At 42.8% G+C, this 26,235-nt stretch overlaps 1 protein-coding gene across 1 annotated transcript in view; it reads left to right on the top strand.

Annotated features, from left to right (window-relative positions):
- Positions 1–25,444, top strand: part of LOC308288441 (CD151 antigen-like) — a 34,769-nt gene extending 9,325 nt beyond the window's left edge. The window contains exons 2-8 of the mRNA XM_080729875.1: positions 1,920–2,010; positions 8,821–9,012; positions 17,279–17,353; positions 20,504–20,608; positions 21,556–21,714; positions 23,502–23,588; positions 25,253–25,444. Coding sequence (XP_080586001.1) covers positions 1,927–2,010; positions 8,821–9,012; positions 17,279–17,353; positions 20,504–20,608; positions 21,556–21,714; positions 23,502–23,588; positions 25,253–25,312 — 762 coding nt within the window. The 5' untranslated portion in view covers positions 1,920–1,926 and the 3' untranslated portion in view covers positions 25,313–25,444. The remainder of the gene's footprint in view (positions 1–1,919; positions 2,011–8,820; positions 9,013–17,278; positions 17,354–20,503; positions 20,609–21,555; positions 21,715–23,501; positions 23,589–25,252) is intronic.
- The last annotated feature ends 791 nt before the right edge of the window (positions 25,445–26,235 follow it).

The raw sequence follows: 26,235 nt of genomic DNA, 5'->3' as shown, positions 1-26,235 counted from the left end.
GTGTTTTTCCAGACATTTTACCATTTAAATTGTACTTGGTCTGCTTTTTATTTACCCTCTACTACACCAAACCTATTTGCCAAAAAAATTGCCGATCTACAAGCTCTCAACGCCTCGCAGCGCGAGGCGTTGAGAGCTTGTAGATCTGCTATTTTTGTCTAAAGTTCTCCTCAGAATAGGGACGCGAGGGTTCAAGTTGTTCATAAAAAAGAATGATCCTGTCACACAAAGATTTGGCGGCCCCCCTGTAATAACTCTGAGGACCCCCCCTAGGGGTCCCGGACCCCCTGTTGAAGACCCCTGATTTACACACAGTGGTTCAACAGTGTTCATTATCCTTTGAGTTCTGTAAAGACCTGACAATCATTGTTTCATTTTTACTCTGGGCTTGTATATATTTCCACAGTAAGTCGCTTAAATGATTAACACAGACTGTGATACTGTTCATCACAGACTTGATGCTTTTATAACGCTGGCAACGCTTGGTTGCCAGTGATTTGAAGATTCACCCACTGTTTTGACCACAAACCAAAACAAACATGTCATGCGTGGCATAGCAGTTGATTGCAATACGTTACTGTGGGAACTTTACTCTGCATAACTGAAAAAACTCACTTTGTCTTTTCTTTTTAGGTAAAAATGCTTTCTCCCTGTCATTAGCTTTTAACCACACTTAAGCCCTATATACTACATTTAATAATTGACAATTTATCAACACAACACAAGATTGTAGATCAGCTATTTTCAATATGTCTGAAGTTTCTTTAAATTATTTGGAAATATTTGGAAATATTTCGGCTTATAGTGACATGCCTGAAACAGGGATGCCGGTTTTAAATTGGTTAATTACTAAAACATGGCTGTTGTCAGCAGTCAAGCTATTAATTGTCTGTTAATTATCAAGAATAAATACTGCATGAGGTTCGGTCGCGACAAGAACTCATCAATATTGTTAGTTAGGTCATTGCAGAAAGAGCTTGGGGACCTCTGTCCTAGACTGGTGCAGTGCACAAAACCAAACTAATATGAATGATTAAATGAATTGGCATCACATCAAACTATCATGAACACAAAGAAGTGAAAATGGGAATAGGCCTGTCACAATTATTATACGATTGCCTATTCGCCTAATATTTGAGATAAATATTTGTCATAATAATTTCCATGTTAAACATTATTTTCTAACATTTTGACGTTCTGCTCCCACTATTCGTGTTTTCTTTTTTGGGGGGGCAGTATGAAATATCGTATCAAATATGTGTTATATGAGTTATTTGCCCATGTGTAACCTTTGTTTCACAATTTATTCATAATGTTCCAATAATGTACACCAGGGTTCCCCAATTAGTTTTCCCCAAGGGCCGAATTATGTCTAGGGTACCAAGACGAGGGCCACAACATTGCAGGGGGCGACGGTGGATTTCCCACTACTCCAGCGACAGTTTTCGTCGTTGTCGGGTGAAAATCTTGTATGTCCAAAACCGTTCGTTTTGAATTTATCATTTTAAAAATGATTTAACTAGTGAAAAAAGCCGATCTACAAGCACACAACGCCTCGCGGTGCGAGGCGTTGTGTGCTTGTAGATCTGCTGTTTTCACTACTTTTGTGCGACGGCCTTGTATGATTTGCGAAAGAACGTACACATTTGGAGATACGAGATTTCCACCCGACAACGACGATATACTAGTGTTGTTGTTGCTCTTATATCACCATTATTACTGGGGTTGGTGTGGGCCAGACAGTAGCCCCCCGCGGGCCTTTTGCGGCCCGCGGGCCGCCTATTGGGGAACCCTGATGTACACCGTTCAATTAAATCGTTAATCTGGATTAGTTGAGTGACAATCGATCGTCAAGTATAACATTTCATAACTGTGACAGCCCTAAATGTGAAATGTTTGTTTGTTTGTTTGTTCCCCAGCATCATCATGGGGGCCTACGATGAGAAGAAGGAGACATGTGGAACCATCTGCCTGAAATACCTCCTGTTCACTTTCAACTTCCTGTTCTGGGTAAGTTCACACAAAGATATTTAATTAATGAAGATAGCTCATCCTCATTGGATCCACTAGAGTGCGACATGGTACACAAATCCTAAGTGGGCGCCGGCTCTGACGGCAAATCTCGCGCACGTCCTGTTTACTGGTGCTATAGATCCCGCGAGAGTGTGTTGCTGGGACAGCTAAAGAGCAATAATAAAGTTGATTTTCTCAGTTGTTGTGTCGCTGAAAAAAGCCACTTTAGTATGACAATTTTGTTAATATTATATGGCTTGTGATGATCTGGTCCAATATTTAGTTCAGTGACTATAGCTTCTGAACTATTATTTTGCTCTGTGTTCACTTTAGCTCTCCCATTGTAAATGAATAGACTCCAAACATGCTTCCGCCTCCTAAAAAGGTATCTACCTACGTCACACAGAAACGGGAAGTACAGGTCTTTTGCACCCTCTTGCTATCGCCCTCTTGGGTTCACACTCTGCACAGCACACAACAGTGGCGGCAGGCACGTGCATAGACCAGGGGCGTCAATTGGGTATGGCAGGGGTATGCAGCTGCCATACCCTGGGTCCAGGTGGAAAACAAAAGCTACTTTTAAATATAAATCCATGAATGTCTCTTTGTCCATCTGTTCTGGTTATTATGTTGTTAAATTGCAGTAAAATAACTACAAATGCAACATTTTACAAAATGGTCACTTTAACAAGGTATTATAATTAGGTCTATATTCTCCACACTTGTATTCTCCCCATCTTGACAAAATGGTATATTCCCAGGTTCCGCAGGTCAGCTGCACAGGTGCAATGCATTATTGTTAATTGTGGCACGTTTACTACAGTAACATGCCAAGTTTAGCTGCACTTGAACAACCATTCCAGGCTGCCATATCCAGCCCAAGAAACCGTAGAAAACGGGGGGAAAAATAGAATGTACTTCTTAAAATAAATGTATCATGCCTGTTGCTGTTGCCTGATGGCAACATGACTGGCGCGTGCAAGACACCAGTCATGTTGCCATACCTTAGCCTTTTCTGAACTGACGCCACTGGCATAGACATAAAAAGGTACTGGGGCGTGCGTCTTGGAGGATAGGCAATTTGTACAAGACTGTATGGCTGCAGGCGTGGAGTCACCATTGAAGTCCCGGAAAACATGCGCTGCGATTGGCCAGTTGTCACTTTGATTGGCAGCGTGCTTTTGGCAGCTTTCAAGAGAATTGCCTTGTCCAAACTCTCCTGAACTTGAATGCAGCATCTTATGTTGAAAGAATTGCCCTCTCTGTGTAGAAATCCATGCTGTTACACGACATCTCCAGTATTCACTTGATTATGCTTAGTTCAGTGTGGGGTCAAGCACCGAAAATAGCCGACCTCCAAGCTCACAACGCGTAGCGCTGTGGCGCTTTGTGAGCTATTTTGTCGGCTATTTTCGATATTTTCAACAAGAGGCCCTTTTCGAAATTTAAACCCCTGCCTCTCTAACATTCTCTGCACGTCCCTGAGTGGTGGGAAGTAACTAAGTACATTTACTCAGGTACTGTGACTGCCAGGTATAAATTAATTCATTCATCCGCCTCTGCCAGGGTTTTTCAGTGTTTCTTTTTACCTTATTTCGCCAGCCCACGGAATGCACGACATGTGACCATGATGTAAACAAAAGAAAAAAACGAAAACTAATTTTTATCCGCGATGACCTTTCTTTAGTTGGGGTCCGTAGAAAAAAGCTAGTTTTGATAATGGAAAACCTTTGAAATGGGGCATTCTGCATAATGAGTACTTTTACCTATAAGTACATTTTGATAACAGTACATTTGTACTTTTACTCAAGTAAAACATTAATAATAGTTACCTACCCCTCCCGCGAGGGAAATTCAGTATTTTCAGCCAAACCCAGCTGATTCGCTTCCCACAAGGAGCGTGTGAGCAATAAGGGGTTAAGAGTCTTGCTCAGGGACACACAACCACAATTTCTACCCTGGCCTGGAATCGAACCAGGGACAACCAGGGGCTCTGGACGGTTCCCCAGGTGGGCTCCCTAAACAATCACAGCTATGGCGACATTGTGGTATTGCTAGTTAAAAAAACAAAATTGCAGTACTTCTTCAACCCATCTGTTGCTCTGCTTTTGTTACAAGACAATTATGCCATGCCTACCAAAGCGTTTAATATAATATAGTCTCAAATTGGCTGACAAACAATCCTTCGCTCTTCTCCGAGGCGGTTTCCAGATGCACCAACCGTATGAATGTTTTACAACCCTAAATCCAAGCCTCCGAGCCTCTCGGCCTGGCTCTTATTTCCCCCGAGATGTGTCGGTGAGAAAAGCCATTTGTTTTGTTTTCTTTCGCTTTTTCTTAACCCATTAAGACCTGGAATTATTTCATGCTTTAACTATTGAAAAATAGCAGATATACAAGCTCACAGTGCGGCACCGAGGATGGCAGTGAATCATGAACATGAGACCTTTGTTTCTATGAAAAGAACGTTTTGAAAATCGCTAAACAAAGGGTATTTATTAAATGTAGTATATCAAATAATGTAATATTAAAATATGTTTTCACATAGGATCAAAGGTTGTATGGTCATGATTCACTGCCATCCCGGATGGCTTGGTTCGAGGCTTAACATAATTGTTATAAATATTTTTTGTAAAAGTCTATGGGGAAAATGAATGGGCGATTTTTAAGTGACCCCAGTAAACTACTTCCGCTGCTCTACTCTATAGCCCTATCCAGGAGCCATGGACTGTGCACTACGTGGCTGAGCCACCAGGTGCCCCCAGGCCACATGAATCTAAACCCAGTGGCAAAATGACAAAACATAAAGGCCCCTTATGGCTCCTAAACTTGTCAGTGTGGAAATGGTATTCCAGTGAAAAGTGTTGGGGAGGACTCTACAGGTTGAGGTGGTGGCTGCCAAGAAAGAAATTATAGCTCATATCATAGATAAATAAATACATACATGCCACAATGTGCATCCCATTGAAGCTGCACTCTTTACACTGTCTTGACAAAAAATGCGGAAAGTTCTTTGGACTGAAGTCCAGCAGGCATTAAAATAAATAAGCCTGTAATCCGTGATTAAGCTGTGGCCGGCTCTCAGTTTACACTTGAAAATGTAGGACAGACATCTAAAAATAATGAAAACAGACAACATCTTGGGGAGGGTGGGGGTGTCTTGCTCAGGGACACTTCGGAGGGAGAAAATGCCTTTCTAGCCACTAAGCCAGTGGTTTTCAAAGTGACCCCCCTAGGGGTCCTTGTGTTGTGTTCCAGGGGGTCCACAACAAAAATGACCTAATCAGCTTAACCACTTTAAACCTGTTTTATACTTGGGGCTATTCAAAAAATATTCAATGAACGACTTCTGAGTTTAAAGTTTGAGTAGTTTTGAGATGTTATACAAATCTTCTCTTATGGGAGTCCGTGGCACAGCTTCTGCCTCCTCCTCTGTCTCTCTCTACATCTAAGGGCACGTTTCTCCATTGTAATTGGACAGATTGATTAGCTTGGCGCGCTGTCAACTTTGTGCTGCAGTGCTGCAATCATTACAGCATCATGCTGGTTACGGAGCCATGATGTAAACTTCATATTCTGGAGACCTGGAGATGAAGTAAAAAAATACAGAATTTTCCTTTCTGTCTGGCAGAAATCTCTCATCTCCATACACTGAGTAGACTATGTTTTTTGTTCCTTTTTCCCCCTGTAAATGAATGCCCTACTTGATCGTACTATAGCGTCACACAAAAGTATCAGATCTACAAGCTCGAAACAAGGTGTCAAGCGACATGTTTTGAGCTTGTAGATCTGATACTTTTGAAAAGTAACAGTTTTGTTATTGGTATATATTCGGTTTCCAACCGACAGAGATGATAATATATGCTGATAGTCAGTAATGCAATAGTCCGGGTCGCGCGGAGTTGTTTTGGCCAGACAGTGACGAATATACTATTGTATCAAAACGATATTATCATCACAATGGATGTAAATTATTTGGTCATACCTATTACCGTCCATAGCATCTCCAAAAAATAACGATGTCCTGTAAAGAATGTTAGTGCTCTCTTTCAATGTAATAAAGATTTGCAGTCACTGTCCAAAAACCCACATCTTGGATCATGTACCGGCACTAAAACTTTGATCCAAGACTAGAAGTTTTTGCAGCGTACATTATCTTCTGTATTAGGAGATGTGCCTTTTTTTGTGTGCGAGCTCCCTTTCATCCTTTGACTTCTTACTGATTTATATGACCTGCCTTTGAAACCTGGGCCTTGAATAATGAACGGAAAACTCTTAAATCAGGTCCTGCATTTCTTTCGAGCTCTTAAATTAAATCCTTAAATTATGGATGGCTGAAGTTTGTTCCTTGGCCTCTGGAGTTCGGGACTCTTTCAGTGAAAGAAGAACAGAGAACAAGTCTCTGTGAGGTGTAATCTGCCTGGAAAAAAACGGTCAGGGTAATGTAATCGCACACACATGTACTCCAGGTGGATAGACAAATTAGACATGTACATTTTATTGTATTCATGAAACTAAAGATATGAATACTGTTCTTCAGAAAAGTGATGAGATTGAATTTTCATGGTCAACTGCAAAAGTTCATTAACCCATTAAAGGAGTAGTTCACCCCACAAAATACTTTTTTTCTGTTGAATACGTCTTGAGTTCAATAATATATTTTTGGTCTTTGTCACATTCCCAAGACAAAAAATTGATTACAATAAATGTACCCCCATTGGTTCCGGATGTGGACCCAAATGCATTTAGAAAGAGAATTACATTTTTTGGGGGGAATTACTCCATTAAGACCTGAGGCCGATTCTATCAATGCCTTCTAAATCCGTTACAGTAGTTCTCATACCTTTAAAGCAGTGCTTCCCAAACTTTCCAGGTGGAGATCCCAATTTTACAGGCGTTGCCGCACGGTGGAAAATATGCGCTGCCTGTCTGCAGCCGGTGTGTGTTTCCATCAACATCTGTCATTATTATGTACTAGAAGCTGTCTAGTCGGCGACCTGGCCAACTCGGGAACGATGTAAATAGGGAATGAATGCCCCGCCCTTTAATGCAAACCCCATTATACCTGTTGTCATAGGACCCATTTTGACCATCTGTTTGCCTGTGTCCATTTATGCCCATATATGGAGATATCTGTTGTCTGTCTGCCTGTCAGTGTCCATTTTATGTCCATATATGGAGATCACTGCAGATATAGTTCTGGGTCCATTTTATGCCCATATATGGAGATATCTGTCTATTTGCGTCCATTTCATGCCCATACATGGAGATCTCTGTATCTGTCTGTCTGTGTCCCTTTATGCCCGTATATGGAGATCTTTGTGATTCTGCGTAAATTTTATGCCCATATATGCCATTTGCGTCCATTTTATGCCCATTTATGGAGATCTCTGTATCCGTCTGTCTGTGTCCCTTTATGCCCGTATATGGAGATCTTTGTGATTCTGCGTCCATTTTATGCCCATATATGCTATATATGGAGATATTCAGAGATTTTTTGTTGACTCATGTGGCGTACGTGATGTCAGAGCCTTTTATGAAGTGATGTCACAATGAGTCAGAGCTTTCGCCGATTTCCTCCGGAACAGCCTGATGTCAACAATCAACCCGCATAAGGAGATTCCGAACGTTTCGCGCCGGTTCGGGAAAACCGCGCGTCGGGTCGGGTCGAGACCCGGCACTGCACTCCGTGCCGCGGCGGGGAACGCGCGTGCCGAATCTGAAGCCGGTGGGACGAACGGTTCTCGAGATACGCGGATTACAGACACACAGACAGACAGACACGCAGAGACTTCTCGCATTTATAGATAGATTAGACGAGTGCGCAGCAGGGAGTGTCTGAAATGAAGATACGCTTTTTATCTCGATTGTATCAGCACAGTAGGAAAGAAACATTTGATCACAGAAGTTTCAATTGATGAATAATACATTTCCAACCCAAACGCTGATAAAAACCTGCCTGTTTTTGATCGACTGATCGAATCTCTCTCTCCTAAACTTAAGTGGGGAGGATCCTCTCCTAAACGCCATCAACGCGTCCACACCTACACACACGCTTTACAAGTCTGTAATATGTTCTTCTTCTTCTTTCGTGTAGGAGCCTAAAGCATGTAATTTCATGGGACAATCACCTGTTCTTCACACATACAGCATAGCCGTTTGGGTGGAATTGGATATTACCAGGACATAACTCAAGGGAGATGGCAGGCAGCATAAAGTCCATTATTGCATTTCAGGTGCTACCGAGGCTGACATTTGCGTCCACACTTACAGCTCCTCTCCGGTTAATGTCTAGACAACGTCCAGGTTACAGGGCAGCTGTGAATGTGGCTATACAGAGGAGTCAGTAGTGCATACAGATTAATACATAGTGAGTAAACATGAAACGAATGAAATGCTATTTTGATTATGCTTGTAGATCTGCTATTTTTGAAAAGTCGTGAAAATGTGTGGAAATCTTTAAGTTTAAATATATGTAATTTTTAAGCGGACATTTGGACTCAAATGTTGCTTCTGGGTGCCCGTGAAACTAAATATTTTAAGATGGGGTCCGGTCCATGGCCAAATATATATCATTTTGGAGGTCCTTGACATGAAACAGTTTGAGCACCACTGACATAGAACACTTCAGGTTAAAATATTCACAAAGTTTCACGATTTTTCAAAAATAGCAGATCGCAGCGCAGCACTCGGTGCCGCGCTGCGAGCTTGTAGATCTGCTATTTTTTTACAGTTAAAATAGTTAATGTGGAGCCCTGGACCCTGATGCCCATGCAGAAACCTGACTGTTATTGTGTGGTGTGTCAGTTGGCAGGGGGCGTGGTGATGGCGGTGGGGGTGTGGACGCTGGTGGAGAAGAGCGACTACATCTCCCTGCTCTCCTCCAAGACCTACGCCGCCTCCGCCTACATCCTCATCCTGGCCGGGGCCATCGTCATGGTAACGGGTGTGCTGGGATGCTGCGCCACCTTCAAGGAGCAGAGGAGGCTGCTGAGAGTGGTGAGTAGTGATGACATCAATAATTGTGACCGTAGGTCGCAGTTTAGTATGTGAACGGTCACAGCTTGTCCGTATGTATCTCTGTCTATAACGCCTGACACTGTGGTTCTATGGGTTTGTGTATGGTTCTATGGGTTTGTCGCTCTGATGTCACTGTGATATCAGGGGAACCACTCTTAACAGAATGGGTTTGCCGCTCTGACATCACACTCTGGCTTCACTGTGATGTCACACTAACCAGAATCCCTTTTATGCCCATATATGTAGTTCCCTGATGTCATCAATATTAAGCCCATATCTAACAGGACTTCATATGGGAATTGCCCATATATGGAGGCCACATCGGCCACATACCACACTAACAGCTGGTTCTACAGACAGGCATCTCCATGTACGGTATGGGCATAAAAGGGTATGATGTCAGATGTCATAGGACTTCATAACGAATAACTGAATACATTACATGGATCTCTATATATGGGTACCAGGGGTCTCCATATATGGGTAACTGGTCCGATATACATCACTGGCCAGATGGCCAAGAATTGGCGCGACCTCGCCCTTTAGGACAAGGTCACATGTTGCCCTCAGGCGTCTTACTAGTAATAATAATAAGGAGAATGCTGAGAGTGGTGAGTAGGACCGTTAAGTAGGACCATACAAACAACTCTTTATCTAACTTGACACACGTTGCCAAAGAGGTAGTCTTCGGCGATTGGTTCACCCTCTAATCATTCACAGTAGTAGCAAAGCAGATGATGTTGTTGTTAAGCAACCCTTATTTGTGTTGTTATGTGGCTGGCTAACCTGTTATTGCTACTTCTTAACCAAAGTAACCGACAGAAAAGTAACCGACACTGTAAAATACGTCTGCTGCTGATGTTTCATAGCGAGATTGATACGATCGCAATTTACCGCAGCGGGCGACCAGGGGGTCTCCAATGTAGCTTATTATTAGTTAGGTCCAGATTGGGCACTTTACAAGTCTGTAATATGTTCTTCTTCTTCTTTCGTGTATCATCGTCCTTGATGATTGGTTAACGACATTTTACTTCACAAGATTTCTTGTTACTTAGGGGAGGCCATGGGGCTGGTTGAGCGCTATCCATCCAAAGTCAAGCTTTCGTCCTGTGTGGCATAATTATAAGCATTCAAATCAAATTAAAGTATAATTGGATCTTCCATAGGAGCCTAAAGCAGGTCTTTGACTAATCCAGCACAATATTACATACACACACACACACATATAATATGGAGATAAGAGGATACTGTTCGACAGCAACGATATAGTAATTATTTTGGGGGCCCACTTACAGTATCCTCACAGCCCACCAGTGGACCTCAGCCAAGTAGTGAGAGTGCATTCAGCATGCTGAGAGGTACATTTAACCCATTTAGAACAGGTACTGAGGTACACTACCGGTATATTGTGTATCATTATTTTATGCTTTAACTATTGAAAAATAGCAGATATACAAGCTCACAGCGCGGCACCGAGTGCCGCGCTGCAAGCTTGTAGATCTGCTATTTTTGAAAAATCGTGAAAATTTGAATTTTGACCCGATTCTATAAGTGTCTTTTGAATCCTTCTAAGATTTTTTGAAAAACCCTATGTTTCTGTGTCAGCAATCTGGCCAGCCATCGTCAAAGAAAAGGTCCTTTTCACTTAAATGGAGCTCAGTTAGTCTGTTCTTGAGAGACTACTATGCCAGTGGTTCTCAAACCTTTTCATGTCAAGGACCCCCAAAATGATATGTATTTGGCCACGGAACGCCCATCTCAAAATATCTAGTTCCAGGGACCACCCAGAAGCAAAAATGTAGTTACAAACGTTCGCTTTGAAAATACATATATTCAAAGATTTGCACACATTTTCAGGATACTGTTCGACAGCAACGATATAGTAATTATTTTGGGGGCCCACTTACAGTATCCTCACAGCCCACCAGTGGACCTCAGCCAAGTAGTGAGAGTGCATTCAGCATGCTGAGAGGTACATTTTATAGACCTCTGCTGGGCTGTAGTCACAGATCAGACATCTGTCTGCTCTCCTCATCTAGGCCACTTCCATCTGGTCAGCCTGGCAGCCAGGTCTTTATTTATACTTTATTGTGCCATGTTTGTTCAGCACATTGTTAGCGGTTACCTGTTGAATGCTGCTGCTGACGCAGGCACACTGAGGACAATGACCTTGAGGAAGCACATCGAGAGCTTCGGTCTTACAGGCTGACTGACTACAGATTCCTATAGGAGGCTAAAAAGTGGGAAGTTGAAAGTTGGGCCTTAATATAAAATACGTAATGCAGGGGTCTTCAACAGGGGGTCTGGGACCCCTAGGGGGTCCTCAGAGTTACTACAGGGGGGCCACCAAATCTTGTGATAGGATCATTCTTTTAAATTAACAACTTGAACCCTCGTATCCCTATTCTGAGGAGAACTTTAGCCAAAAAATAGCAGATCTACAAGCTTGTATCTGAGAGCTTGTAGATCGGCTATTTTCGGCAAATAAGTTTGGTGTAAAGGTAAGAGCAGACCAAGTACAGAGTGAAAGGTCAAGTTAACTAAAAACACAAATCCAAAATAGACTGATGACAGTGCTGTCAAATAAGTCTATGAATCTATCTGTGAAATCAATGAAAATCTGCATCACACATTTATACAATATGTAGTGGGGGGGTCCCTGCTTCATCTCTCTCTCAGCTAAGGGGTCCCTGGCCTGAAAACGTTGAAGACCCCTGACGTAATGAATGAATGAGTGAGTGAATGAATGCACTTGATCATACTACAGTGTCAAACAAAAGCATCAAAAGTATAGCTGATCCACTGATCCGCGGCGTGAAGCGTCGCGTTTTCAGCTTGTTTTTTAATTTGATTCATTTTGGGACATATGAGGTTTCCACCTGACAAAGATGATACGTGGAGGTACTTCTGTGACTTACTGGCAGTGTGGACAAGAACTATGGTCCACAGATCGGTCCAGTGGTTTGTGATATTACCTCTGGACGGAGCGGAGGTAATACTGTTAATACAGTAAAGATTGAGGAAAGCTAATAGCCATGCGACAGCCTTTATTAACGTTGGTCTCAGAATTGGTCTCTTTTGTTAACTCAATCTACAAAAACTATATACCGGTATATATATATATATATATATATATATATCGTCATTGTCGGGTGGAAACCCTGTATGTCCATTGTCCAAGATCATTCGTTTTGTATTTATCATTTTAAAAATGAACTAAACTAGTGAAAACAGCAGATCTACAAGCACACAACGCCTCGCGGTGTGAGGCGTTGTGCGCTTGTAGCTCGGCTGTTTTCACTACTTTCGTGCGACGGCCTTGTATGATGAAGCAGGGCTTTACTTGGCGAAAAAACGTACAAAGTGAGGCACTGAGGTCAGTTCTGCTCTGATGGTTTTGGTCCGCTCCAAGGCCCTTTCCCCCTCTTTTTTCACACAGACAACATTGTCTGTCTTTGTCGCTGAAGGAGGAAAGGAAAGGAAAAATGTTTTTCCTTCCAAAACCACAGAGCTGATCGGAATGCAGGGCAGGCTGTGCGAGCTGCCTGGCAGCAGCGCTGGAGAAACTGACCTCATGCAGCCTGACACTGTGTCTGACCAGCAGCCTCCCAACACCTCCTCCATCCATCACCTCCACCTCCTCCTCCTCCTCATGCAGCCTGACACTGTGTCTGACCAGCAGCCTCACAACACCTCCTCCATCCATCACCTCCTCCTCCTCCACCAGCTCACACTGTCAGCCTCTTCTCTGCTCCCTGCCCTCTGCCTTCCTTTTTACACAATCCTTCATATCGTCTCCGTCGGGTGGAAACCTCATTATGTCCAAAACTGTTAACTTTTCAAATACCGGTAAATAAATAAATCACACCTAGTGTGGGTTCATTTCATTAAGCGTCCCGTGAAGCTTGGCCAATGTGAACCTGGGCGTACAACAAACTTTGAGCACTTTGTGCCAAGGTGTAGGTATGTAGGTCAGTCGCTGATGTTACAGGACCTGTGAGGTGATGATTCTGTTAATTTGCAGTAACTTTAACTTGTCACATGAAGTGTGAGATGCACGTTGGACACACTCATTTCCCACGTGGATCCTTAGATTCTCATGATTAGATTTGTTTCCATCATATATTTGTCTCTCTCCATCCCTGACACTCTATATTTTTACATTCACTCGACTATATTCTATGTCGAGGCAACAGACAGAGCTGTGAGGGAAGGCAAAGATTACTTGAGCATAATGCTTCCTTTTTGGACAGTTGTTTGACAATGTCTGCCTATAATGACATGCCAAAAAGAAGGACTTTGGTTGACAGTGGTTAAAGGCACAGCTAACAGCTTACACTGTTGTCTTGTTAGCTGTCGTTGCGGTCGCTGAACAAACCCTTCAGACTTTCAGACTTTGCTTAAGATGACCATTCTTGGTCTTCTTAAGACTCCAAGCTGTCCTGTCCTGCTGTGGTGAAGGAGGGTCTAGGCCTCATTTTGCCAAAGGGAAACAGTGATCTTTAGAATAGTTCAGTACAAAAGCAGATCACATGAGCAATGTCGGTGTAACGAAGATTTGCAAGAAATAAGCTACATATCGTCGTTGTCAGGTGGAAATCTCGTATCTCCAACTTTCAAATGTATACGTTTTTTCGCAAAGTAAAGCCCTGCTTCATCGTACAAGGCCGTCGCACAAAAGTAGTGAAAACAGCAGATCTACAAGCTCACAACGGTGTGCTTGTAGATCGGCTGTTTTCACTAGTTTAAATCATTTTTTAAATGATAAATGAAAAATGAACGTTTGGACATACAAGGTTTTCACCCGACAACGTTATTATGGGTTAACTGTGTGTGTGTGTGTGTGTGTGTGTGTGTGTGTTTGTGTGTGTGTGTGTGTGTGTGTGTGTGTGTGTGCGTGCGTGCGTGTGTGCGTGCGTGCGTGCGTGCGTGCGTGCGTGCGTGCGTGCGTGCGTGCGTGCGTGTACATTTATGAGAAAATGCTCCTATAGTTTGTAGAGAACTTTCCTAGTGGTGCAGAGGTGTAGTTTTTATTGGAGGAGAGGTGCTGACAGCACGGTGCTGTGGAATGCACTGAGCATCCTTTACACAGCCATCACATTCTACCAATCAAACTGTCTCATTCCAGCTAGCTAGCTGGCTAGGCAGATGTTTATTTTGAGCTGAGTTCTTTATTTACACGACTGTAAAGGCAAAACGCAAGTGGAGGGGGATTATCTTCCATTAATTTACTGTGATTTACAGTGTACACAATGTTAGGTGATAGCATGGCAGCCAACAGTCTGGAGTTACGCATGGAGAAATAAACATTGAGCGTGTTACTGTAGATAGAATAGAACAGTCCTCACTCCTTGGGGTGTTTTTGTTTTTGGGTGTCTACACACGCTCATGTGACTAAGGCCACGAAAGTCAAAGTCACTGGAGTCAACCTTGAACTAATTTAAATGTCCTTGTTTTGTCCAACAGTCACGTACATTATCTGACTCACCATGTCACCATGACAAAGCAGGTGTGTGCGTGTGTGCATTGACAAGGTGACAGAGAGAGTGTGTATGTGTTTAAGTAAGGGCATATTATGTTGATTTATTTATGCTTGCTTATACTGCAGTTTGACCGGACGTTGCATACGCGCGAGCGCGTATGTGTGTTTGTTTGTATGTGTGCGTACACGCATTTGTGCGTGCGTGCATGTGTGTGTGTGAGTGCTGCATCAAAATGCATTTATCCATGTGCTCAGTATTCAACCTCAGACCTTCAGAGATGTAATCAGCTCCAGCTCTCACATCAAAGAGCGTGTCCACTCAGCACCCTCTGATCTCCCCTGCCTGATAGCAGCTGATCATATCAGTGTTTGTCCTTAACTTTAGAGGAAGTTGGAATGAACAAACTCCACGTGCTCTCTTTACACACACGGATGACGTTTGACTGGTAGGGGGGGACTCAAATATCAAGATTTTTTATGCCACGATATTAAAATCGAATCGGTCGGCTATTTCTGTGTGTGAACTGTGAAACCACACTGAACTAAGCATAATCAAGTCAATACTGAGGATGTGGCTTAATGGCATGGATTTCTACACAGAGAGGGCAATTCTTTCAACATAAGATGCTGCATTCAAGTGCAAAAGAGTTTGGACAAGGTAACTCTCTTGAATGCTGCCCTAAGGTATATGCCATTGAAAGTGGGCATTTGCATTTCTTTTACCAGAGTAAAAATTGCATTTATGGTCTGGAAGGGCAGTTTTTAACAGACAGATAAAAGGGCAGGGGGCTCAAGCCCCCTTTGATGTATATGTGTGCACATGCCTGGGTCATAGGACGCGTAGAGTCCTCTAGAGAGCACCATACAATCTCCCACCAATCTCTCCCAACATGGGCCTTTCCCCGGCCTTGACGTAGATCACATCACATGTCCTATCAGCACTGGCCGTCGCGCCTGGTGGGAACCTCGAGGGGATATTGTCCTCCTCCGGTCGTCACTGGGGGAAACAGCGTAACGACACTGTGATATGCACACCCAGGGACATGCTGGGCCCCTGATTCAGCCCGGGAAAAAGTGTTGGAGAGGCCCTCATTGCGCGCTATAGAGAGAGATCTCTCTCTTTAGCGCTGCTGCTACTCAAAGATTTGCCATTTCAGATCATGACAAGTGACAAGCCAGTGGGCCAATTACATGATTTATATTTCGTCGTTGTCGGGTGGAAACCTTGTATGTCCAAAACCGTTTGTTTTGTATTTATCATTTTAAAAATGATTTAAACTAGTGAAAACAGCCGATCTACAAGCATACAACGCCTCGCACCGCGAGCCGTTGTGTGCTTGTAGATCTGCTGTTTTCACTACTTTTGTGCGACGGGCCTTGTATGATGAAGCAGAGCTTTGCTTTGCGAAAAAATTTACAAATTTGAAACTTGGAGATACAAGGTTTCTGCCCGACAGTGACGATTTACTTAGTTGGCCACCCGGTCCCCAAAATGGAACGAAGGCCGACATTTTATTTTTAATTTTTATCTAATGGCTGGCCTGGACCGGCCGGGAATGAACCGGCGGTTCGGGAGTTGTCCCGCTTTTCCCAATGGCCAGCATGTCCCTGTGCACACCAATCTGATTCATGTCGCCATTAGATTTGTGAGGACATCATTGCGATGTCATTGTGAGATGCTGTCATGATGATGTAGAGCGCACAATGACACGTTACTCAAACTGTGCTCCTGTCTTGAATATGGGGGGAAATAAATCATTTTGTTGTAGAGAGATGTCACACAGCCCGATACCCCGCCGTATTTCTCTGTTTCTGGACTGCTGTCAGGAATGAGTGCGGAGGAGGAAGCAAAAGCAGGCGACGGGAGGAAGAACAGGTCAACTTAAAGATGGGGTGCCATGATTTTTCCCCCCATAAAACATGATTATCTACTATTATGATTATACTAGGAGGAACACCAAAAAACTAGGAGTACACCAAAAAAGTGTACAGAAAGAGTTAAAATTATGTTTTTATGTGGCCACACCCACCAGTTCATTGGTATGTGTGGTTGTCATGGTGGGTGGTGACCCAGCTGAAGTTAGCCACACCCACGTATGTTGGGTGAATGGTAATTAGGGGAGGGGTTGATTCTGTGATGTAATAAGTATCTGTGTTTTTGGACCGGCACATTTGACCCCACAAGGTGGCAGCCTACAGCTAAAACCCAAATAGAAAGGCAATACATAATTGCTCATATCAACCACACCAGGGGGTCTAATGAAGTACTGTCAACCTCCTAGACACATGAAAACTAGAAAAAGTACAAAACTATGGCACCGCCTCTTTAAAGTGTTTATTAGACTAAACCAAGGTTCTTCCAGAATGGGCAAACAAAGGCAGGTAATAAATAGACTTTCAGAAAGTTACATACATACTGACTCCAGACTCACTCAACATGGGATTAATACAAACTGACAAGAACACACTGGAACAGAGGGATATAAATAGATGAGGCACACTGGAGAATGCTTCATTGAATAGACGTCCATATTCTATTCCTTTCTCAAAAGGTGCTTGCTGTATTGGTGACATTAAAGGAGAACTTGAGGTTCAAACTGCTTAATAAGCAATGATGCATGCAAGACGTAAACAGTGTCCTTTGCACCACATTGATCTCAATTATAACTACGTTCTCTCTCTCTCTCTCTCTCTCTCTCTCTCTCTCTCTCTCTCTCTCTCTCTCTCTCTCTCTCTCTCTCTCTCTCTCTCTCCCCCCTCCAGTATTTTGTGCTGTTGCTGTGCATCTTCCTGCTGGAGATCCTGGCTGGTGTCCTGGCATACATCTACTACCAACAGGTAAAGCTCTAACACTACACCTAATACTGTATATCTACTACCAGGTCATCTCACATCCCTACTACACCAACTCCACTGGCACGATGTCATCACAAGAGGAAGAGACATTCAACAGGCTTTTTGGACTATTTCAGATACTGAAATAGGACAATATATAATTTATGTCATTGGCCATGATTTGTATTCAATGCACAGTTTAAATTACTACAACCCTAAACCCACAATTTGCAGTTTAGACATTTACAGAGTCTTCTACCGGACACTCCTACTGAGGCTCCTATTGACCGATGACCCAGTCATCAAATTATTGGCTAAGAAATGCGACAGAGAAGAGCTTTCCTTGGGTTAGAGACGACAGGAGGACTGAATGTTTGCGCAGTAGGGAGAGGATAATGAGATGGAGAAATGAAAGTAGGAGAGGTCATCTGAAAACCCCGTCCTGCTCATCTTCCCTCGGAGCTGAGAGAACACATCTCAAAGCTGCTCAGCTCTGAGGGTCTCACATAATATCCCTGGAGCTGGGCTTGCAGGAGAGAGAGAAAGATAAAGAGAGAGAGAAAGAGAGAGCAGTGCAGATGAAACAGTGGGTTAGAGAAGAAGGTTACAGAGTCAGTTCACAGGGGGGTGGTGGTGGGGTATCAGGGGAGACAGGAGATAATACAGAGTTGGGGGAGAGACAGAGTTGGGGTTTAGAGCAAGGGTCTTCAACAGGGCGTTCAGGACCCCTTAGGGGGTCCTCAGAGATACTGCTAGGGATAGAAACTTTTATAGAGACTTGAACCCAGTAGAATGGGAGGAGGGCCATCTTCTGATAACGGTGTCAGCTCTTCTAGGACGTCCCCAAGTGGACCTGGAGGACGAGAGAGCTCAGTGACGGAAAGAGCAACAGGTCGTCTAAATATGAATTTGCGTCCTGAAAAGTTTGAGAACCGCTGGTCTAATGGAGACAGCACCACATTCAAATTATGAAAAGTAAAACATGAGAAAGATTAGAAACACAGAAAGTTACGCTTGGGAGATCGTAAAACACATATAAACATATCACAGACATAAACTAGACTGCACTCTGTCGAGGTTCCAACTTGCTCCTCGTGCACTCGCTGCAGCAGAACGCTCCTTTTTATTTACATCAGGTTGCACTTGTTGATGGTGACTTCACGTCACCAAGAATCAGAATGCTGGTCCCTCATTGGCTGTTGATGGTGACGTCACCAGGAATGCTGGTCCCTGATTGGCTACAGATACACAACCGAACAACAGTACTTGTGCACTCTGCTGGTGCAAGTAACAATGAACTAGCCTGGGTGCCAGCTTGTTCGCTCCGTTCCGCGGTTTGTTTTGTCTCCTCGCATCACAGTCTGGAAAGCCTCCTATCTCCAACGGGAGGTGGGACTTACTGTAGAAGCGGGATTCACACATCCGTGGCTTCCGATTGGTCTTTGGTGATGTCTGTCAAACACACCATGCAGAGAGACAAATCGTGGAACGGAGCGGACAGGCTGGCACTCAGGCTAACAATGAACCATGTACAAAAAAGAAACACAGTATTTCAAACACGACAGAATACATTTTTTCCTATTCTAAAACCCACTGTACGTTTCTATCCTTACTAAAACTCTGCTCCCTCCTACTCTGGAAGCTTGTCCAATAGCCAAGGCCCTTCAGGGATTAATAAAGTATTTCTATTCCATTATTCTATTCTACTGTCAACAGTTATAGCACCATCACTCTTTGGTTACGTTCTGCCTTCTTTCTTTCTTTCTTTCTTTCTTTATTTCTTTATTTCTTTCTTTATTTCTTTATTTCTTTATTTCTTTCTTTCCTTCCTTCCTTCCTTCCTTCCTTCCTCCTCCTCCATCTCTCTCTGTGTTCCAGTAACTTCTCTCTCTCCCTCTCTCTCATCCTTTCTCTTGATCTCTTGCCTCGATTTACAGTGGTTTCCCGCTGCTGGCGCGTTGCCATAGAAACTGAGCCCCCCAGACCGTCCGTTTCCCAGGGAAACGCTATGTCCCGCCCAGCCTCTGGCCGACAGAGAACAAAAGAAAAACACACTTCCTCTCCCGTTAAAAAAACACATTCTCCTCATATAAACCCCCTGTCTGTATTTATTACCGGACTCATAACAATTTAAGAGACTGGAATCCGATAGTACAGATGCCACGTAAATCGGTAGTTCTCAAACTATTTCGTAATTGAAAATTGTTCAGCATTTTTCAAACACCTTCCAGATCTTTAAAAATCCCATCCAGTGTGAGTGAGCGGTGCCTCAGGCTGCTGAACAGCGCCACTTGAAGGTTGGTCACCCAGCGGTATTGCAGCTGTTGAGGCCGCGCTCATACATACGGACATACATATGGACATGTGGACAGACGTAGACGCACGGTCAAATGTTGGAGCGGTAGGCACCGCTCACAAATAGCAGATGTACAAGCTCGCAGCGCGGAGAGCTTGTACATGTGCTATTGTACAGATGTGTAGTAATGTTTTATAAGCTTCTATACTTTAGGTAAACTTGACCGGGGTCGACTCTGTACCTGGTCCGCTCTTTCCATCGCCTCTGCATGTCTTTTGCCTGAAAATAGGCGATGATCTGCAAGCCGACGGCGCACTGCGGTTGTTGTAGATCATCTGTTTTCGGCAAACGTTCACCTCAGAACAGGGACGCTAGGGTTTATAAGGGCATAATGCATCTGCCATCTGGTCAAAGAGATGTCATGGAGGTTATTATATATCCTGACACATAACGGATACTAAAGCTATGTAGGATTCAGCTGTGTGATAGCGGAACTATTTCTTACTATTGTGTTCTGCTTCCCGTTGAAGAAATGGATTTGTCATGTTTGCCACTGGTTCCCAAACTGGGGGTCGCGTCCCCCAGGGAGGGTCCTCAGTTCAAATATGATTATTTTGGGGTGTTCCCAGTTCAAATCTGTCTCTTCCCTAGTCTATGATACAGTGCCAACATTCACCCAACTGTCTGTTCCTTCAATGCACTCACATAAAACAGGAGTTTTTCAGGAGTACATTTTTCACTCTTCTTTATTGTGTGTGTGTGTGTGTGTGTGTGTGTGTGTGTGTGTGTGTGTGTGTGTGTGTGTGTGTGTGTGTGTGTGTGCGTGCGTGCGTGCGTGCGTGCGTGTGTGTATACAGCTGAACGAGGAACTGAAGCAGACCTTAAAGGACACTCTGGGCCAGAAGTACAGGCAGAAGGACCAGGAGCACATCACCAGAGCTGTGGACAAACTGCAGCAGGAGGTGAGGACCGAGGAGAAGCTCTCTCAAACCTTTGTCATTTCAAGGGTAACCCGGAAAGCTCGGCCCCCATGTCTTCCATTCCATGTCCATTTGTTGTGGACTGGAACCAACCACCATATGCTGCCGTTAGACCAGCGAGAAACGGAACAGTGCCTGAGCACGTAAACTCCTTTTGAAATCTGCACAGCAGCCACGCGTACTTATTTGTCAACGTCTCATCCATTTTTTATGAGAGGCACTAGACAAGTGAAGTTCTTCATCTTTATTGTATGAACTGTTGGCGTCATTGATTCTTTTGAATTAAGTTGGAAGTCTACCTCAGTTGACACCTATTCTTGGTTCACCCGCTGTGATCCTAGATTACTGAGGCACTATATATACACTGTCTCTCTGCATTTGATGTATTTGATGGATGAGTTTACCTTGTTTATTATACGCCGCTCTGGATAAAAGAGTGTCTGCTAAATGCCTACATTGTAGATTCTTTTGACTGAAAACATTGAATGTCAACAACGACACTGCTGTGCTGAACTTTCCAACGTTCAGAATTCTAAATGTTATTTGTAAACGTTGACCCGGGAAACGCCTTTACCGTTTACAGTCATTTTCACTCCCTGGAAACGAGAAAGCTGCTTTAGTGGCTTACCTGGTAGCAACATGCGACATGGCGTCCCAACGTGTCAACGGTCTCGAGCGAAACCGTTTGGAACCAAGTGGTGTAATCTAAGAAATTTCACAAATAAAAAAATTATAATAATGAAGAAGTTGTGATCTACGAGCTCACAGCACGGCATGAAGCGACACGTTGTGTACTTGGTAGACGATCCGCTGTTTTCGCTAGTTTGGGTCCTGGGAAAACGTCTAATTTGGCTTTTGGTTCTGGAGCTAAAACGTTTGGGTTCTTCTATTCATGGTTCTATTCATTCTCTTCTCTCTCCCGTCATCAGTTCAAGTGCTGCGGCTCCAACAGCTCCTCAGACTGGGCCGAGAGTAAATGGGTGCTCTCCGCTGAGGCCGGGGGCCGGGTGGTCCCCGACAGCTGCTGCAAGACCCTCACAGATGGCTGTGGACGCCGAGACCACCCCTCAAACATCTACAAGGTGGAGGTGAGAGCAGGGAGCAGCGTTCGTTTTGACAGTCACATAGACATTAACCCATTTAGGCCTAGAATTATTGACTGCTTTAACTATTGAAAAATAGCAGATATACAAGCTCACAGCGCGGCACAGAGTGCCACGCTGCAAGCTTGTAGATCTGCTATTTTTGAAAAGTCGTGAAAATGTGTGAAAATCTTTGAATATAATATGTCTTTTTTAAGCGAAAGTTTGTAACTAAAATTTTGCTTCTGGGGGGTCCCTGTCTGGAACTAAATATTTTGAGATGGGGGTTCGTGGCCAAATAAATATCATTTTGGGGGTCCTTCACATGAAAAGGTTTGAGAACCACTGACATAGAAACATAGGTTTTTCGAAAAAACCTTAGAAGGATTCAAAATACACTTATGGAATCGGGTCAAAATTCCAATGTTCACAATTTAAAAAAAATAGCAGATCTACAAGCTCACACAATACAGTGTACCCGTTCGGAATGGCTTAAGTTTAGTCATAGTCTTTTGAATAAAATGTCATTTTAGTTTTATTCATATTTTAGTCATCTGACTTTAGTTTTACTGTAGTTTTGGTCGACTAAATATCATGACACTTCATTTCACTTGGTTGCATGCTGAAAATATAGCCAATCTACAAGCTCACAACACGTTACAGCGCAATGCGTTGTGAGCTTGTAGATCTTTTATTTTCAGAGCGCAACACCCGAGTGCAACCAAACACAAAATGACTTGTCTTTTAGTTCTACATGGATCTCTTCTCCACTACTAACATAGTTAGTCTAGTTTTTATTTGTTGACGAGATTGTCAATATATTTAGTCTTAGCTTTGTTTTTAATTTAGTTTATATTTAGCTTTTGTCAGTGAAAAAAGGTAGTTGGAATTCTTCGTCATAGTTTCAGTCAACAAAATCAACACTGGAGCAGTCTCAGAAGTCAGGGTTATGATTAGGGGTGTAACGATAATATTAACTGAATCGAAAAATCCATTCTAATTTGCAATGATCTACTATATCAATATGCAAAAGCAAAATATCGTACCGTTTTGTATCATACCGTTTTACAATGCAGATAATCGTTATCAAATCGTTTTGCAATGCAAATAATCGATTATATGGATATATAAGTATATATAAGTATTTTGCCTTGTATTTAGCAATTTTAAGAGGGAAAATTAAAAATAGGTGTCTTACTTTTCCATTCCATATGCTACTCATGGTCTATGTCTCTGTGTTCATGTCAAGGTTTGTTTGTCCATATGTGTTGAAACATAATGCCCATGTATTTGTTAGAGAATCACAGTGTTTACTTATTTATATCCATACTAATAGATCTTCCCTTAAAAACATGCACTATTGACACGTTTCACACAGATTTAATTTCTTTGCTAAATAGATACTATTATCGATTTTAAATCATTGAAACGAATCGTATCGTATCGCCATGAATGAACCAATATCGCCAATGAATCTTATCATCAACCATGTATCGTGATACGTATAGTATCGCTATTAAATGTATCGTTACACCCCTAGTTATGATTCATTCATTAATTAATCAACCACTTAAGACCTGATTACTTGGCCATACGACATGTAAGGAAAATAGAGCAGCTACATGTTCATATCTTGTCGCAATGCGACACGCTGTGAACTTGCCATTTCTGGTATTTCAGATCCAGATTGCCTTTAGCTAGAATGTGTGACAACATAATGACATGGCCAACATAGAGGCGCCAGGCGTAAAGTGTTTAATCCATTTTTATATGCTGTGTTCCTTTGTCATCAGGGAGGCTGTATAACTAAACTGGAGCTCTTCATCCTGGACCATCTGAAGATCATTGGAGCTGTGGGGATTGGGATCGCCTGCGTGCAAGTAAGTGTCAACCAGGGGCGTGCAGAGAATGTTAGAGAGGCAGGGGCTGACATTTCTAAAAGGGCCTTTTGGTGGAAATATCGAAAATAGAAGACCTCCAGTGATCTTGGAGGTCTGCTATTTTCGGTGCGTGATGATACCACACTGAACTAAGCATAATCAACAGAGAGCACTGCATTCATGTTCAGGAGAGTTTGAACAAGGCAATTCTCTTGAACGCTGCCTTCGGGTATGGCATGGAAAGAGGGCATTTGCATTTCTTTCACCATAGTAAAAAACTGCATTCATGGTCTGTAGAGGGCACTTTTTATAGACGGATAAAAGGGCAGGGGCTCCAGCCCCCTTTGATGTCTATGTGTCCATGAGCCTGGTGTCAACGTTACTGGAGCCAGTCACGGCATTAAAAACAGTCTTTTAAAGGTCCTAGTCTTATTAAAACGGATAATTGCAAGTTGTCGATTGTGATTGAGTCCCGTTGTCATGATGCGTGAGGAAGGTCCATGACCAAAACGTTGCCTTTATAATAAAGGCTTTCTTTATTCTGCAAGTGTGGACCTTGTGCTCTCAATGAAATGAGTACAAAAGGACCCCAATGTAAAGAAGCCATAGTGCTTTCTTGGGTTTAAATCCTATTAGTAGACCTTGTATCTGAACTGTACTCTCATGTGCTTTTCCTATGCGAACTGCTAAACTGCTAAACTGCTAAAGTAATCAATCAATCAATCAATCAATCAATCAATCAATCAGTTATATTTTATTCTACATGCCTGCTACTTCACCGATGCACCCGTCCCTAAACTGAAAATACTTTGCTGCTCCTGGGTCCTGTTGTAAAATACTGGATAAACCCACAGCTAGAGGGCAGTATCACTGAACCCGACATCTTGTAGTGATGTCTACGATTTTCATGTTGCTATACTGTGTGTGGTAACGATTTTATAAAAGCAACAAGCCACGCGAGACCGTGCATGGTTCACCATAAATTCATATCCTTCGCATCATGACACAAAGTCCCAAAGTCCATGGCAAACTATTTATTGATTTATTAACTATGAGTACGAGAAATGGCGTCGGGATGCAACTCGATGTTGTGAGCTTGTATTATCATCTTCAGAAAAAGGAAAAAGTCTGGGTGAAAACTTGCAACTAAGTAAAAGGAAACTAAAGCACTCTTCTAGTGAAATAATTGAGGTGGCTAGTTCCTAATGGAAAAATTAAAACTTTGATAACCCACGCATAGCGGCCTACAACAATTATAAGCATAGGCTACATGCCCAAAATAGAGACACCAGAGTTAAAGGAGCTATAGTCAACTATTTCTTGAAAAACGGATGATAAAATAAAAATAATGTTTCGAAAATATTTTATAAAAAAACAAGCTTCAAATATGTGTTTCTATTCAAAAATGACCACAAAAAGCGTAAAATAACGATAAAATAATTATTTTGGCCATTGTCAGACCGACACTTTGTTTATATTCTAGTCTATAGACTAGGATGTAAACAAAGTGCCGGCCCTACAATGAAAAAGTTGACTATAGCTCCTTTAATGTAGTTTAAATCCGTTGAGCAATTGTTTCTGTCTTGGACGATACGCCTGCAAAAACAGAGATGAAATGCTAACAAAAAGTTGATGAGTTCTCTGTGTTGTCGTGTCTCCTCCAGATCATAGGGATGATCTTCACCTGCTGCCTGTACAGAAGTCTAAAAGCAGAGCCTTACTGAGAAGAAATAGAAGAAGATCAAGAAGATGACGAAGTAGATGGGGAAGAAGAAGAAGAAGAAGAAGAAGGAGGGTTTGTGGTTGAGGGAGGTAATTAACTACCTCAATACCTCCACATGCCAGCCTCTATTTAGTCCTTATGCCTCATTCACACTACAGATATATAGTTGAACGTTTAGCTTGGTAATTCAATGTAATCTCAATGGAAACCAGCTTTAAAGATACAGGACACAGAAAGAACAAAGCTTTGAAAGCTTTAAAGCTGGTTTCCATTGAGATTACATTGAATTACCAAGCTAAACGTTCAACTATATATCTGTAGTGTGAATGAGGCATTAGTTTTATGTCTGTGCCATGCCAATACAGCGGAGGGTGAGTGTGTGGGTGGGTGGGAGGGAGGGTGGGATGATTAGCTGGGGAGAAATATGCCCCCGCGAGGGACCCGAGACTTCCTGAAGTAATTAGAAAGCCAAGCCAAGCCGGCGGTCCCAGACAGCTCCTGAACATAGTGTGTTCTGTTACTGTAGCTCTGACTGAGAAAAGCCTTTTAAGAGAAAGTAAATGTTCCACATCGATTCACTGTCTGCGAAGAGACAGCTTTATTTTCTCTTCTCGTTTCATTCATTAACCGTTGTTTATCCAGGGATGGACCATTGAGAGCAAAGCTCTCTTTTTTTTCTTTGAGGATGCCCCTTGACTGTATTGTATATTGTTAGGTTATTGTTATTAATAGGACTGCATTGTAATAATTGTACTTTCCTTCCACCCTTAACCACTTAACATGTCTTAAACTCTATATGGTTGAGTCCCTCAGGGCTCTATGCTACTGTCTTTTCTGCTTTCTGTCATGGTGAGGAAAGCTTTCGCTGAAAATAGTCGAAAGCCTCTCCCACGATACAGATGCTGGGGTTTAAGTGGTTAAAAC

The sequence above is a fragment of the Nannobrachium achirus genome (assembly GCF_963921795.1).
Source record: "Nannobrachium achirus genome assembly, chromosome: 7".
Classification (NCBI taxonomy): domain Eukaryota; kingdom Metazoa; phylum Chordata; class Actinopteri; order Myctophiformes; family Myctophidae; genus Nannobrachium; species Nannobrachium achirus.
The sequence above is the reverse complement of the archived record's forward strand: the minus strand, read 5'-3'. Positions and strand labels throughout refer to the sequence as shown.